The sequence below is a fragment of the Dysidea avara genome, chromosome 13 (assembly GCF_963678975.1).
Source record: "Dysidea avara chromosome 13, odDysAvar1.4, whole genome shotgun sequence".
Taxonomy (NCBI): domain Eukaryota; kingdom Metazoa; phylum Porifera; class Demospongiae; order Dictyoceratida; family Dysideidae; genus Dysidea; species Dysidea avara.
Window position 1 is genome coordinate 16,881,223 of NC_089284.1, and position 13,681 is coordinate 16,894,903.

General features: G+C 38.8%; 2 protein-coding genes across 3 annotated transcripts in view; both read right to left on the reverse strand.

Annotated features, from left to right (window-relative positions):
- The window catches only part of LOC136243714 (3'-5' exoribonuclease HELZ2-like), a 30,447-nt gene extending 28,193 nt beyond the window's left edge, over nt 1-2,254 (reverse strand). Inside the window, exons 1-2 of the mRNA XM_066035304.1 lie at nt 2,041-2,254; nt 1,558-1,650 (exon numbers count right to left, since the gene is read on the reverse strand). Of these exons, the coding sequence (XP_065891376.1) occupies nt 1,558-1,650; nt 2,041-2,116 (169 nt within the window). The 5' untranslated portion in view covers nt 2,117-2,254. The remainder of the gene's footprint in view (nt 1-1,557; nt 1,651-2,040) is intronic.
- A 7,028-nt stretch (nt 2,255-9,282) lies between these two features.
- LOC136243728 (uncharacterized) lies at nt 9,283-11,946 on the reverse strand. 2 transcript variants are annotated; one of them, XM_066035329.1, is made up of 9 exons: nt 11,817-11,946; nt 11,539-11,767; nt 11,175-11,484; nt 10,973-11,128; nt 10,845-10,914; nt 10,603-10,787; nt 10,512-10,542; nt 9,993-10,427; nt 9,283-9,939 (listed from the first exon to the last, which is right to left on the reverse strand). In XM_066035329.1, the coding sequence occupies exons 3-9, from the start codon at nt 11,184-11,186 to the stop codon at nt 9,563-9,565; spliced, it is 1,266 nt and encodes a 421-aa protein (XP_065891401.1). In that variant the 5' UTR covers nt 11,187-11,484; nt 11,539-11,767; nt 11,817-11,946; the 3' UTR covers nt 9,283-9,562. The 2 variants fall into 2 exon arrangements, with proteins under 2 accessions (XP_065891401.1, XP_065891400.1); XM_066035328.1 differs by lacking the exon at nt 11,175-11,484.
- Between the last annotated feature and the right edge of the window lie 1,735 nt (nt 11,947-13,681).

Consider the following 13,681-nt stretch of genomic DNA (forward strand, 5'->3'; position numbering starts at 1 on the left):
ATTGTCAAACTGTATTGTACATTACTAGTAAGTGCTTGCTTGCTTACCATGTAAGAGGTATTATGTAGCTAGTAGTTATATCCATAGCACTTAAATTACATTAATATAAGGTACCCCTATAAGTTTACAATACACAATTGTGATGGGATCTGCCAAGTCTTGACTTTTAGCACGAGCAAACATGTATAACTATTGAATGGTGGCCTGAGAGATGTTTATATCATGTCTTTGGACTCAGCACAGAACAATTAACAGCTCCAGTGAGGCTGGCTTTCAGCCTTCACATACTTTCCAACATGTTACTTTTGTATTTGTAAGTCCTAGTAATTTCCAATTCTCACTTTTCATCCGCATGAGAATGCTTGTGGTACAGTAACAACTAAAATCAAAAAAAAAAACTATCCAAAATGTCAGGAAAGTCTGCAAGCAGCTTCCATACACTGGATGATTTAAAAGTTATTAAAAGTAAAAATTTGGTGGTCATAGCAAAGAGTTTGTTTGCATGTTATATCATACCTGACAAGTCATAAAGATCTAGTAATTACAGTGGGTGACAGAGTCTGTAGCATACCTCAGATGTTATTCCTCAAAACCTCTTTCCTTGTAAGCGAATACACTCAAATAAAAGAAACAAACATATCCTATACTCTGAATCAGGCACCAAACAGGTATATAGGTAAGCATTTGTGCACATTTTTGCATGACAGTTGCAACAGGATCATCCACGATCACTCACTGGTTGATTTGTGGGTCTTGCATGTGGGCTATAACATTATATGTGACTGGATTTGACAAAACAAGGCTTCGACGCACAAAGCTTTGTTAGGAGATATGGCAATTTTAAGGAATCATTGTGTAATAACTTCCCAGTGCCTACAGCTGTGCAAACAAAATTTGCACCAATTGTTCATCTGTTCACTAGCTATCACTGAGTGGGTGTATACATTTCTGATACCCAAAATTTGCCCTGTTTTGAGCAGCTTTTTTCGAGCGGGTAATAATATCACAGATGGTAGTACTAAGGGTGGGAGGGTGGGGATGGACGGTGGTCTTAATATACGGGTATAAAATGGAGTAAGAAGACGATTGGAGTCCAGAGGCCAAGTTTGGGCTCTCCATGGCCCTCCATGGCCCTCAAATTACTCCAAATTGACTGAGAACACTATTGGCGAGCTCTCTGTGAAGTCCCAGCTCACTACACACCATTATCACAAAGCCATGGCCATTTAATGGTGCCAATCTCACACTCGTGGCTTTGACAGGGTCGGAAGAAAGCTGCTACAGAAACCAGACTTGCCAGTGCTGAAGGAAGTACAGTGTGAAATATGATAGTGTATTAGACCAGCAATCCATTTCTGGTAAAATCGTAAGTTTGATTTTGTGTGTGTGGAAGCCTTGTTATATGAAATCCGGTCACATATACTATATGTGCCTGCATGCATACTAAAGTTACTTTAACTCTAAAAATGATAGGTATGTACATAATGATTACTGGCAACACAAATAAAAAGGTATACGTTTACTCTAAACTGGAGAAGAATTATAAGGATTACTTACTATCAGTAGTGTCCCTATTAGCAGCATTGGAAACTGCTTGTCTAGCCAGCTGAACAGGTTCCTTGCCTCCAACAAATTCTTTAAAGGATTGTCCTATACATGGAACACATACTCAATTAAAACATTCAGTGGTGCTGCCACATAAACTATTACATGTTCATGTAAGTATTCATGCAAGAACAGTATATAATATGTTTTGATCACAAAACATGTAAATTGATCAAATTTTACTACTGATTCTAGAACTGGCCAGCTATATCAAGTTTATCAGTTTACAAAATTGGTCTAAAAGTCTGATTTTAGTTCTTAGGACATTCACTTTGTGATCAAGCATTGCATGGTTGGATAATTCATGAAAACACTCTAAAATTCTGATTTTCAATGGAGCTAGTTATAATCTTCAATTAATTCTGAAATCTTAAATAAAACCATCTCTTATAAGGACATTTCTTATACAGTTTGTCAATATATTATAGTAATTACCATATTCTCTCTCGACAGTCCAAATGACCAGTTCTTCTACAGTATGGGCATACCACACTGCTGAGTTACGTGACATGATCAGACATTTCTTGTGATCATTTGATTTGTCTTTTGGTTTAGCACATGCTTCAAATGGTAGATCATTTGGTTTGCTTTTAGGCTATGGAGGAATTGCTATCATCTCAGACTTGTAATAATTGACTGTCATTGGTGATTTAGGTACTACAAGCAAACCATCAAATTCTTTTAGGCACCTCGAACACTGTCCCTTGTCATTGAGATCACTTGAAAGTTTAAAATTATTGTAATAGCAATTCCTGCACACAGTCTGTCTCTCTTTGTAACATCGTATCACGTCTTCTAATAGAGGTGGATCAATAATTAATGCTTTTGCAAATAGTGTCTCTTGAAGCTTGTAGATGTGGGATATGTCTGTGACAAAAATAAAATACAATGAAATGCACCATGCTCACTTGCTTGGTCAGTGTATGTGTTAGTGAAAGTACTGGGTCAGATTATCTGGATTACATTTTTCCGGGCAAACAGGTACTACAGTATTACATAGTACTACAGTATGTTAGTGCACTCAAGGAGTTTTGAATTGGGTCATTTCTGGCAGTTTTATTACATATATATATATATTATATAGTTATACAACGGCCACGAGTGCTCTGCCTGATATAAACGCACGAGCCTGAGGGCCGTTAGGCCCGAAGGCAAGTGCGTTTATACAGGTAGAACACGAGTGCACGTTGTATAACTGTTATGTATCATTCACCTAATAGGTGGGGAGAATCTCACAAGACAGCTGTGACACTTATAAAGGCCAGGTTTCTAACATCGATTGTGGGTAACCAAGCCTGACGTTGCGATGACGTCCCCCCTGCAGTACTGTAGCCACCTGAGATATTGAAAGCTAGTACGCTATGGGTTATATCACTAACCTGCATTCGCTGTTCCACTCTCATCATGTAGTAGTCAGCATGCCAGCGTGCCATATAGACTATTAAAGCACCAGACTAATCGCCATAGTGATTCTCTCGAGCGAAAAAAATCAGCTAAATAGATGGTTTAAGTAAACAAAACCTAACTACTAAACGATACTAGTCTAATTCTTACTATTCACACTGGCTAAACTCGAATCTGGTGGCATGACAAAACTGGTTACCACAATCGAACGTAAAGGTTAGTATTATTTAGAATATATTTGTTTTATTGAGTCATTGTCGAAGTGGACTACAGTTTAATCTGGGCTAAGATGGCACCAGACTAGTAAGGTGTATAAGTACGTTTATATATATGTAGACTAGAGTTGTGGCCACCCGCGTAGGCTTTTTCGATCGCCATTGGCTGCTTGTAAACATTATACGTATTGGTGACGTTATGGCCCACAATCGACCTTTACATGTCAGGCTATAAAAGGATTCGAGTGATCTGTGTAGTGTCTTTCCACCTATTAGGTGAGGTGTCGTAGTGGTCTTCGCCACCGGCACTTGTGCTATGCTGCACAAAACCGCAGCCAGTGCAATATCTGTATATTGCACTGCGGTCGGTGCATTATAACTTATAATGCACTCGTTGTGGTCTACAAAACCACAACCAGCGTGTTATAAGTTATAATGCACTCGCTGCGGTCTGCAGCAGTGCAATATACAAATTATGGCACTGGCGGTGCCTTTGAACTGCCCACGCAGAGTGGTACATATATATATATATATATATATATATATATATATAGAAGAGTGCAGTATAGTCCTCCGGTTCTTTACCCAAGATGGTACTAATATGTCTAATATAATAAGTACATTTCATTGATAAAGGGAAACTTATGTGATCCAGAGAACCATAACTGGTCTTGGTAGGTAGTACGGTAGCAGTTTTGAAATGTGATGCAATCCTCTAGTTTGACATTGAGTGTTGCTGCCTGCATACTTATGTGGAGCCACATCCACTTATCAATTGTTTTCACATACAAGCAAAATAGAAAATTTAGAATGGAATGTGCTTGGTCATGTAGCACTTGTTGCATGGAATATTTGCTATAATACATGTCTTAGTACTGTGCTTTAAATGCTCAGTATACACAGTCACATCTAGGCTAGACTTATCTGGATGCAAACATTATATTGTGTACATTGCTCACAGCTGTAATCCTGTTCACCTGGGATGAGTCGAAGCAGCTATGGTATACAAGCATAACATGACACTGTTCATAACTGATGTGTGTTTACCTTGTTTTTAATCTGGTCTCTATTTGCTGGCATATCGATTCCAAACTCTGTCAAACGTTGTTTGAACTTGTCCTTTTTCCGTTTCTTCTTTAGCTTTGCACAACACAAGTATCCCAACTGCAGTGCTTCAATCTTGGTTGTTGTGCTATCTGGCATAGTAATTCCTTGCTCAGTTATTGTTATTGCTAGAAAATGGTGAGAAGTGTAACCTAACTATAACACTATATCACCTCATTAGCTACCTACCTCGTTCACAATCTCTTAAGCAATTCTTAATACACTCATCATCTTTTGAAATAACAGACTGTGTGTATATAGCAAAATTTATAAACTCCATGCCATAGCATGTCTCCACTCACTAGTTTAAAGGACAGCTTTGCACGAAGAACATATAATGTAGCGTCATCTCTTGATTTCTCGATAGCCTTTGAAGCATACTTAATCCCTGATTCACAGTCAGCAGTAGTGTTCTTCTCAAGGGCCTCTTCACATTGTTCTATACTTCCCTGTGATCAAACATTAACAAAACATAATAATGTAACACATCATGATACTTGTCAATGGTATAGCAGTAAACATATTTTCTCAGTTGGCTGGGTACAAACCATTATGCACCTATCAATATTAAGCCCCACTACTCCCCTCCTGGGCGTATGTGGGGGAATAGTGGGGGATTTGATCTGAAGTTAAAAATTGCCCCAGTAGTGGGAAATTTGACCATCCAATTATTTTTACTGCTTGCTCGACTTTACAGGTTATCCACCTCCTGCAAGAATGACCTGTTTCCCTAAATACACTGGGTGAGACACTGGGTGGGGATTTGATGCTCATCATGTCCCCACAGGTCGGGAATTTGAGTTTTGAAAAAGTCAAATCCCCACCTTTCCTGGGAGGGGGAGGTGGGGGGATAATATTGATAAGTGCATTATTGTCAATACTGATAACAAACCATATGTAGCTATGGCCACGGCTATTCAGTAGCTACTGAACAAATTAATTCGCGCTGTAACCGTTCAGCCTACTCCTTAGAAAGTAACAAGTTACATTACAGGAAATTCACGCAAAATATGCAAGTGTAGCTAGCTATAATGCACCTATCAATGTCAAGCCCCACCTACCCCAGGTCGGGCAGAGGTGGGGATTTGCAAATGTTAGATGACAAATTCCCCACCCCTGGGGACAACTTCGAGTTACAAATCCCCTACTAATTCGTATTATTTATCCCGGGAATCACTATAGATTATCTCTCTATAATCTATGCACTAACAATATGCAAGTATAGCTATTTGTGTTGCAAATGCCCCTACCCTGGGGACAAGTTTGGACGACAAATCCCCACCCGACATGGGTTTAGGTGGGGCGTTACATTGATAGGTGCATAGTATGGTCATGCACTGATCATGCTGGTAGCTACAAAGCACACAGTCGCTTACCATATTTGCTGTTCTTCCGGAAAATCTAAACAGTAAGAATGATTCTACAGCGAGACGTGTTAAGTACTGAGCTGACTTGCCGGCCTCAGTCAGTTTTCCTATCGAGCTGTGAGGGATAAACGTCCTGTGCACTCAGTCACAAACTGGCAGTTGTTCTGTCAGTGATATTAAAAGTACTAAACTTATTCAACGATATTGTTACTGGCAGTCAGTTTTCCGATTGAGCGGCTGTGAGGGATAAACGTCCTGTGCACTCAGTCACAAACTGGCAGTTGTTCTGTCAGTGATAATACTATTCAACGCTATTGCTACTGGCTGAGCTTTCTGAGCGAATCCTCAGTTCCTCGATCCGTACTAACTGACTCAGTCACGCAGTTTGTCGAAATGTGACTGTATTTCTGCACTGAATATATAGTGGAATCACAACTATTTCCAGGAACTAAAAGTGAAAATCGACCAGCCTTCGCCATGCGCAAACACTTCTGCGTATACATGCAGGAATTAATATTATTTTCTAGTGGGCTGAGACGTACCATAGAAAGTATTCGTAGAATCATAGATACTAAATACATAATGGATTGGAAACGCAATACATTTTACGGTTACGGGCTCGATACGGTCACGTGATTTATGGCAATGATACCAAGTGTGCAAACTGCAGTTGTTCTTAACACTGAGACTACTATTACAGGTTTTATAAAGCGTTAAATCATTGCTAAATGATTCAGCTATTTATTGGTTTGTGACTGAAGGTTAGTCGTTTCGTACAACCGAAGGTGTGAAGGAAGGAACGCGAAATTTGTGTTCAAAAACTACTGTGGGGGTTTTAGTGCATAGGGCGTATTACGTACGAAGTTTTAGAAGTGCTGAACAGTTTCGCCACATCGTCATGAATACAAAATAATTATTTTTAGCACTGTACAGCAGTTACTTTCCGAAAGCGAAGCGAAAGAATGGCTACATGACGGTAGTGGCTGTGGGGGTTTTCCTGGCTTTGTGAAAACAAGTCTAGCGATACATGCTATACTAAAGAAAAGTTCATACCTTCGAGAGTGCTAAAAAAAGGATGAACGAATTAAAAAAGACACCTGTTTTCGAGAAAACTCTGGGCGAATTCGACAAAAATGTATTGTGCCTATTGAAAATGCTGCTGTGCCCCGTAAATGTCATCACGTGACCGTATCGAGCCCGTAACCGTAAAATGTATTGCGTTTCCAATCCATTATGTATTTAGTATCTATGGTAGAATGTAAGAGTTAGCCGGTATCACGTGTTCTAACCCGTTTACTAATGCACCTATCAATGTTATCCCCCACCTCCCCCCTCCCCCCTCCCGGGCGTAGTGGAGGAAATGGTGGGGATTTGACTTTTTGAAAAATCAAATTCTCCACCCACTGGGGAACAACTAGTGGTCAAATCTCCATGTAGTATCGCTGGAATAAACTTTAGGAAACAGATCAATTCTTATAGCTCGCAAGCTAGCTAAAGCAAACGCCTAAAATTTCGAACGGTCAAATGCCCCACTAGTGGGGCAAAATTTCTGATCAAATCGGCGAAAATCCCCCACTAATCCCTTAGTAAGCCCGGGAGGGGGGGTAGTGGGGCTTAACATTGATAGGTGCATAACCGCGAAAATTCTTGGTATTGCGTATTACAGAGAAGTACAGTTGTGGTTCTTCCACAGTACATCCAAATACTTTTTATTTATTTATTTATTACTTTACAACTCCAGATGGCAAGATTACAGAATTAAAATGGCTATATGTACAAAATAGTGTGGTGGTGTTGAGAGTCAGATAACAACATGTAGCTACCAACTGCCCAAAAAAATTTCCAGGCTCAGTCAAACCTGGACCACCAGTGTGAAAGGCCAGTGTGTGTTATACCAATGAAGTTGTGTGTGCATTCACTAATATAGTATCCCCGTATAGTATATACTCCAACTCACACTCTGGTTGCTGTGTATACTAGTGTGCCATCTGGAAAATGAAAGCGTAAGTGGTCATGTGAGCTACACACTGTCAACCAACAGTGAGTTTCACACACAGCTATAGATTTGGAGCTGATGTAGTATAGCCATCCATATAGAATAGTTCTCAGAAAGTCATGCATGTTGGGCCATGTTATAGTTCATAATTGCAAATAGCTAGCTACATATATGAACACTCAACCATAGCTATATACACTGCCAAGACATATATATTTCTGTAGATTACATGTCAGCCTATGTATGTGGTTTTGCACTGTAGGGTGTGACTAATCAATTAGTTGACATACCAAGATTGTCAGTTTATCCATCAATATTCTGAAATTGTACTTTGGACAGCATTAACTTATAGTATTCAGAGTGCCCCTTCCTAGACAGCTTGAGGTGATATAGTGTATCCTTCACCTCCTCATACAATTATAGCTAACTCCCTTACAAACCTTGCCTCATCGAATTAGTAAATATGAATACATTCATAATAAAATGTGCCGTGTCATAGTAACTCAGAAACTACTTACAATATACTATTGATTGCCATAGAATATCTGGAACACACTTTAATTGTGATAAGTACTGACCAGCCCTTACCACTATATATACCATAGTGACCACTTGAAACAGAGAAATATAATAGTGTTGATCATGTAGTGTGCATGTGCACATGTGTGATTATGTCCACATCAACTATGTACCTTTGTGTGTGAGTGACACATGATGCCAACAGCCAGATTATTGGTGCATGTGCCTTTCCGAGTAAGAAGCTTGGGGGTGGCATAAATGGTGATGTTAAGAGTTATAAAATGGATACCACCTCTTGGTGATATGCATGCTCTAAATTTTTGCAATATATAGCTCAAACACTCCATACAGCGTTATCATAACAATAACTAAATTATGCATGTCCACTGGTTATAGATCTACTTTTTGAGCTTGAAAAAGATGTACTAAGAACTTGTACATGAAACATCATGTGTGCATGAGGATAATATAAAAACTTTCATAGATTTAGTAACATCTGCAAAATTAATGCTTTTGAAAATGAATGCATGCAATATGTGGTAGCTATATACATGAACTTCTGTAAACCTAAATTTCAATATACAACACAAAAACCATCATGCAGGAACTAGATGAAGGTGTCATACCTGTTGTATGACATTAATCAACTGTTTGGCTTTCTCAGGTAATATCAGACGTTCAAACAGAAGCTACCCAAACTTGCATGTCACATATAAACAATTTGCCAATAAATGCAGGTTTACACACTGCAATAATCCTCTACAAGTTTAATTTGTGCATGATAAGGTTCTGGAATCCATAGGGTTTAGTCTCCTTCTCATCACAGGTCCTTTTAACAATTTGATCATTGTATACTCTACTTGGAAAGATTTTACTTGAAAACTTGAACCATATAGCCATTAGGTCTTCTAATCTTGGTATGTGAGTATCAAAGGTAATTAATAAAAATATTCCTTGATGTGACAGTCCGTGAGGTTATAGTGACATATTTTATAGCTCCAATTGATAAATAAGAATCTGTTCAGATATATCATTGATTGCAACATCCTCCCCAATTACAAACTCTCAATAGTACAAAGCAAACATTATACATGGGGTCAGTGGTTAAAATATACAATGCACGCATACAGCTGAAATTAAAGTTACTAAATTAATGATATCACTACTCAAACATGTGCAGTAAATCATTGTTTGATACTGTATAGAGTGTATCAAAAAGTCAAAGCAATTGCAGTATGAAACGTTACAAATAATTACATTATACTGTATTATAATTGAAAATTATCAAATTCAATTGTGAATCACTCACTAACAGTGTCCTCATTGTTAGTTGTAGTACTAGCTACTGATTGTTAATTGTCATCAACTACCACAGGAGAAATTAGTGGACTAGAAAATGTCATGTTGTCGAATTGTTGAACCATCGATTCTGTTTGAAACTGAGCAATGGTCACTGGAGCAGAATAAAATGCTGTAGCTGGAACTTGGTAAGAAGGTGGAAAGTAGCAAGGAATTGTTGTAGCTGGTAAAAATTCCTGTGGCTCCATGTACCCAGTTACTGCAGCCTGGCAGGTGATCACTGGAGGACAATACATTGCAGCTGCTGGAACCTGCTGTACAGGATTAACCACGTAGTGATCAAGATTCTGATATGGTAGCAGTTCAGTTGCTACTACTGTAGCTGAATGCACAGGTTCCTTGTCTCTGATGAACTCCTCAAAAGAGCAATCTAATAAACAAAACACATTACACCAATAGTACAATATTGTTGTAAACACTTACCATATTCTCTCTCGACAGTCCAAATGACTAGTTCCTCTACAGTATGGGCATACCACACTGCTGAGTTACGTGACATGATCAGACATCTCTTGTGATCATTTGATTTGTCTTTTGGTTTAGCACATGATTCAAATGGTAGATCATTTGGTTTGCTTTTAGGCCATGGAGGAATTGCTATCATCTCAGACTTGTAATAGTTGACTGTCAACGGTGATTTTGGAATAACCAGCAATTTCTTGAAATCCCACTTGCAACTTGTACACTGTCCTTTAGCATCATAACCTCTGGACAGCTTATTAGTATTGTAATAACAGTTTCTACACACAGTTTGTCTATCTTTGTAACGTCGAATCACATCCTCCAACAGTGAAGGATCGATAAATGACACTTTTGGAAACATTGTCTCTTGAAGTTTTACATGGCCATTTGTCATGCCTGCAACAACACAATCATAATAACAGGGGCGTGATGCCACACCATCCATATAACAGTATACATGGCTACAGTGTTGTTACTTACTGGTGCCTTGTGGTTGTCCAAGTTGAAGTAGCTATATCAAATTGAACATCTAATGTAAATATCCATTACTGTATTAGACGTGCTATTGTACCTCATTTCTTATCTGATCTGTGTTCTTTGGCAATGTAATGTTCAATTCTGACAAACGATGTTCAAATACTCCTTTTTTATAATTGTTTTTCAGCCTCTCACAGCAGATGTACCCCAACTTCAGTGCATCTATCTTGACTGTTGTACTATCAGGCATCAAAACACCTCTCTCAATGATTGCAATAGCTATATGGGTCATACATAATACACTTGTTCAGTTGAGAATGCATCAACTGGCCCTACCTTGCTCACAATCTCCTAAGCAATTTTTGATACGTTCATCAACTTTACCACGAAACTGTGAGATGACCAACTGTAAAGCAATAGGCAGTAGCTGAGGCATATATGATATAATTAATGTACATACTGACCAGTTTAAGGGATAGTTTTGCACGCAGCAGATACAGTTTGGCATCATCTTTTAATTTCTCAATAGCCTCTGATGCACAACTAATCGCTGATTCACAGTCATCTGTGCTGTTCTTTCCAAGAGCCTCTGCACACTTGTCATAATAATCCTTGTTCCCCTGAAATCAAGATAAGGTAATGGCACTTGGTTAGACGTTAACATACTTTACTAGCCATTATTGTCAGTACACCACACCAGCTGTGACTGACCCTAGAGCTGATAAGACTGGCTGTACGTACTAGTAGCTTGTACGGCTACTGTTATTCTTGGTAACAATTTATCTTGAAATTCATCTAAGCATCATACGTTCTTGAACCCAACAAAACCTAGCTGTAAAGAAGTTGGCTTCTAAGAACCTCCATCTTGATTCTTAGAATATAACGGTGTTAGGAAACTACGGAGAGTGTGGTATATGGCTTTGCTGTGACCACGATGAAGTAGTGTACAGCCATCACATGCTTATTACTGCCAGGGCTATACATTGTTTAATTGCCCAGCAACTGAATATACTACATACAGCTCACTTACCATGATAGTTGTGACTGCCACACTGGTCATCTGCTTCTATACTCCAAATAGCTATAGAACTCATACACTGACAAGACTGAACTTGACTTGAACAATCCGCGTCAATTACTTTCAAATCAGTGCATGACACTTTCAGTCTAACTTACAGATCGGCTTAAAAAGTTACTAGCGTAGTATATACAATTCTTCAGTAGCGGCAATTAAGGCTCTTCCTAAGTCACAACACCAGCTAAATGAAGTGATACGAAGAGTAACCTACTTTAATAATCCACACAAACCTGGAATTGGTCATCTTCCAAGAGATATATCGATGTTACACACGTCAACCTTAAAAGGGGAGATAACCCCGAAAAGATTTCTCCATTGCAGACTTATCAGCAGAAAAATGTTTTAGTGGGGCAGCGCCCGCCACCCACAAAGATGCATGAATGGCGGGCGCGGCCAGACTACCAATTTGTCAAAGGATGTGGGTAGCTAACTGAACAAGGATTAGCCTTCAAGTGTGCCCTCACACAGATGCACAGCTTCATAGCTTATCATTTTTATTATTATTATTATTTATCTAATTTGTCAAAATGACAGGGTGGCACCAAAAGGCATAGCCTGTACAAGGATGCTTCCCTAAACACATACATTACAAAAATAACACTACAGGGACTAAGAATAACAACACAAAAGTACACTACAAAGAAAAGAAACAATAGTTACAATAAGCAAAACACACACAGAGACTTAGAAAGCTACATACAAAAAAGATGATAAATGGAGCGACGAAAATGATTTACAGATTTAATAGTGAGTGTATCAAATGATACAGTGTTCCACAAAAATACAGTATTCACAAAAAAAGAATAACGGTGACTGTTGATAGAAGATAGTAAAGGTACAATAGACAGTTCATGGGCTCTGGTGCAGGAAGTATTACAGCGATAGTAATCATAAAAGTTAAGAGATGTTCTGTTGTTTACAGTGTTGACACAGACAGATAGTTACGACAATCAGTGAGACTAGGCCAGCGCAGTGAATTAAGGCAATCATTAGATGACCTACTTCATTTCCTGGAAATAGAATCCCGTTGGCTCCCACGTGCCCACCTAGCAGCACGACGTTGTACAGACTCTAGGCCAGATATATCACGAGCAGTATGTGAACTCCACACTTGACAAGCGTACTCAAGCAGTGGTCCAACTAAACACTTGTAAGCTACAGATTTTGCAGCTGTGGTAGCTCCCCATAAACTGTGACGCAGATGGTTTAGTGATCTCCTGGCCTTGGCAGAAACAACTTTACAATGATGAGACCAAGATAATGTAGATTGAATGTGAACTCCAAGATATTTAACAATAGAATTCCATGAGATGGTGATGCTGTTGATGTTATACATAAAATTGATTAGTTTCCTCTTGTTTGAAATTAAAAAAGCCAAACACTTAGATGCGTTTAGACGTAGCTGCCACTTGATTGTCCAAGAATAGATGTTATCAAGATCTTGCTGCAGTAACAAACAGTCAGCAGGACTTTTTATTTCTCTATACAATGCAACATCATCTGCAAATAGTTTTATAGTGGAGTGGCTTACAACATTCTGCAAATCGTCTATGTATAATATGAACAGAAGGGGGCCAAGAACAGAGCCTTGTGGCACTCCTGATGTAACAGAGAGCCAGTTGGAATAGCTACCATTGATGATCACTCGTTGGTATCGGCAAGTTAGAAAAGATCGAATCCACTGCAATAACTGGCCAGTGACACCCAAACAATGAAGTTTAAGAATAAGATGCTCATGAGGTACTGAGTCAAAAGCTTTAGCGAAGTCCAAAAAGACACAATGAGTGGTGCTATGACGATCTAAACATGAACTCCAGTCATGTATAACAGACAACAGCAGGGTAACAGTAGAATGGTTAGCACGAAATCCAAATTGTGTGCAGTACAGCAATTAATAGGATCTTCTTTCCATTATTTTTGTAGCTAGCTAATTCCTGTATCCTAGCTTGTTTTGTAGCTGTGTTACATGCTGCATTAACCATGAATAGTTACTTGTACTGAAGGTGTATATGTGACAGCTGTAAAATGTGAAAATGAATGATGTTCCAGAGAAAAAGAGTAATGTGTACTTGATTGTGTAGTGTGTTGACAATAG

Bases quoted from the DNA above. Each gene is read 5' to 3' on its own strand.
- LOC136243728 (XM_066035328.1), bottom strand. From the start codon at position 11,568: ATGACCAGTGTGGCAGTCACAACTATCATG. The intron at 10,915-10,972 runs GTCAGTATGTAC...ATTGCTTTACAG, and splicing joins CAAAACTATCCCTTAAACTG to TTGGTCATCTCACAGTTTCG. The intron at 9,940-9,992 runs GTAAGTGTTTAC...TTTGTTTATTAG, and splicing joins GACTGTCGAGAGAGAATATG to ATTGCTCTTTTGAGGAGTTC.